Here is a 227-nt window from a genome sequence, read left to right on the forward strand (position 1 = left end):
GATTATACATCTATAAGTAGACTGAGAATAGACACTTTATAGACAGGTAGACAATCCGTAGATAGACTTGGTATAGACAGAGAGAAACAACGACCATTCCCTGCTTACCTTGGCAACGGCCATCTCGCAGTCTTCTTGAGTAACGTACATACGCCTCTCACGAAGAGCGAACATTCCTGCCTCCGTACATACAGCCTAGGAAACAAAGAAGGAAGAAAAAGAAGAAA

At 42.7% G+C, this 227-nt stretch overlaps 1 protein-coding gene across 1 annotated transcript in view; it reads right to left on the bottom strand.

Moving 5' to 3' along the window:
• Window positions 1–105: 105 nt before the first annotated feature.
• CSUI_011312 (tat-binding family protein) overlaps window positions 106–227 on the bottom strand; it is a gene marked incomplete at both ends in the record, with an annotated part of 728 nt that continues 606 nt past the window's right edge. The window contains one exon of the mRNA XM_068071412.1: window positions 106–195. Within this exon, the coding sequence (XP_067916612.1) occupies window positions 106–195 (90 nt within the window). The remainder of the gene's footprint in view (window positions 196–227) is intronic.

This window comes from Cystoisospora suis (genome assembly GCF_002600585.1).
Source record: "Cystoisospora suis strain Wien I chromosome Unknown contig_10778, whole genome shotgun sequence".
In the NCBI taxonomy this organism is placed as follows: domain Eukaryota; phylum Apicomplexa; class Conoidasida; order Eucoccidiorida; family Sarcocystidae; genus Cystoisospora; species Cystoisospora suis.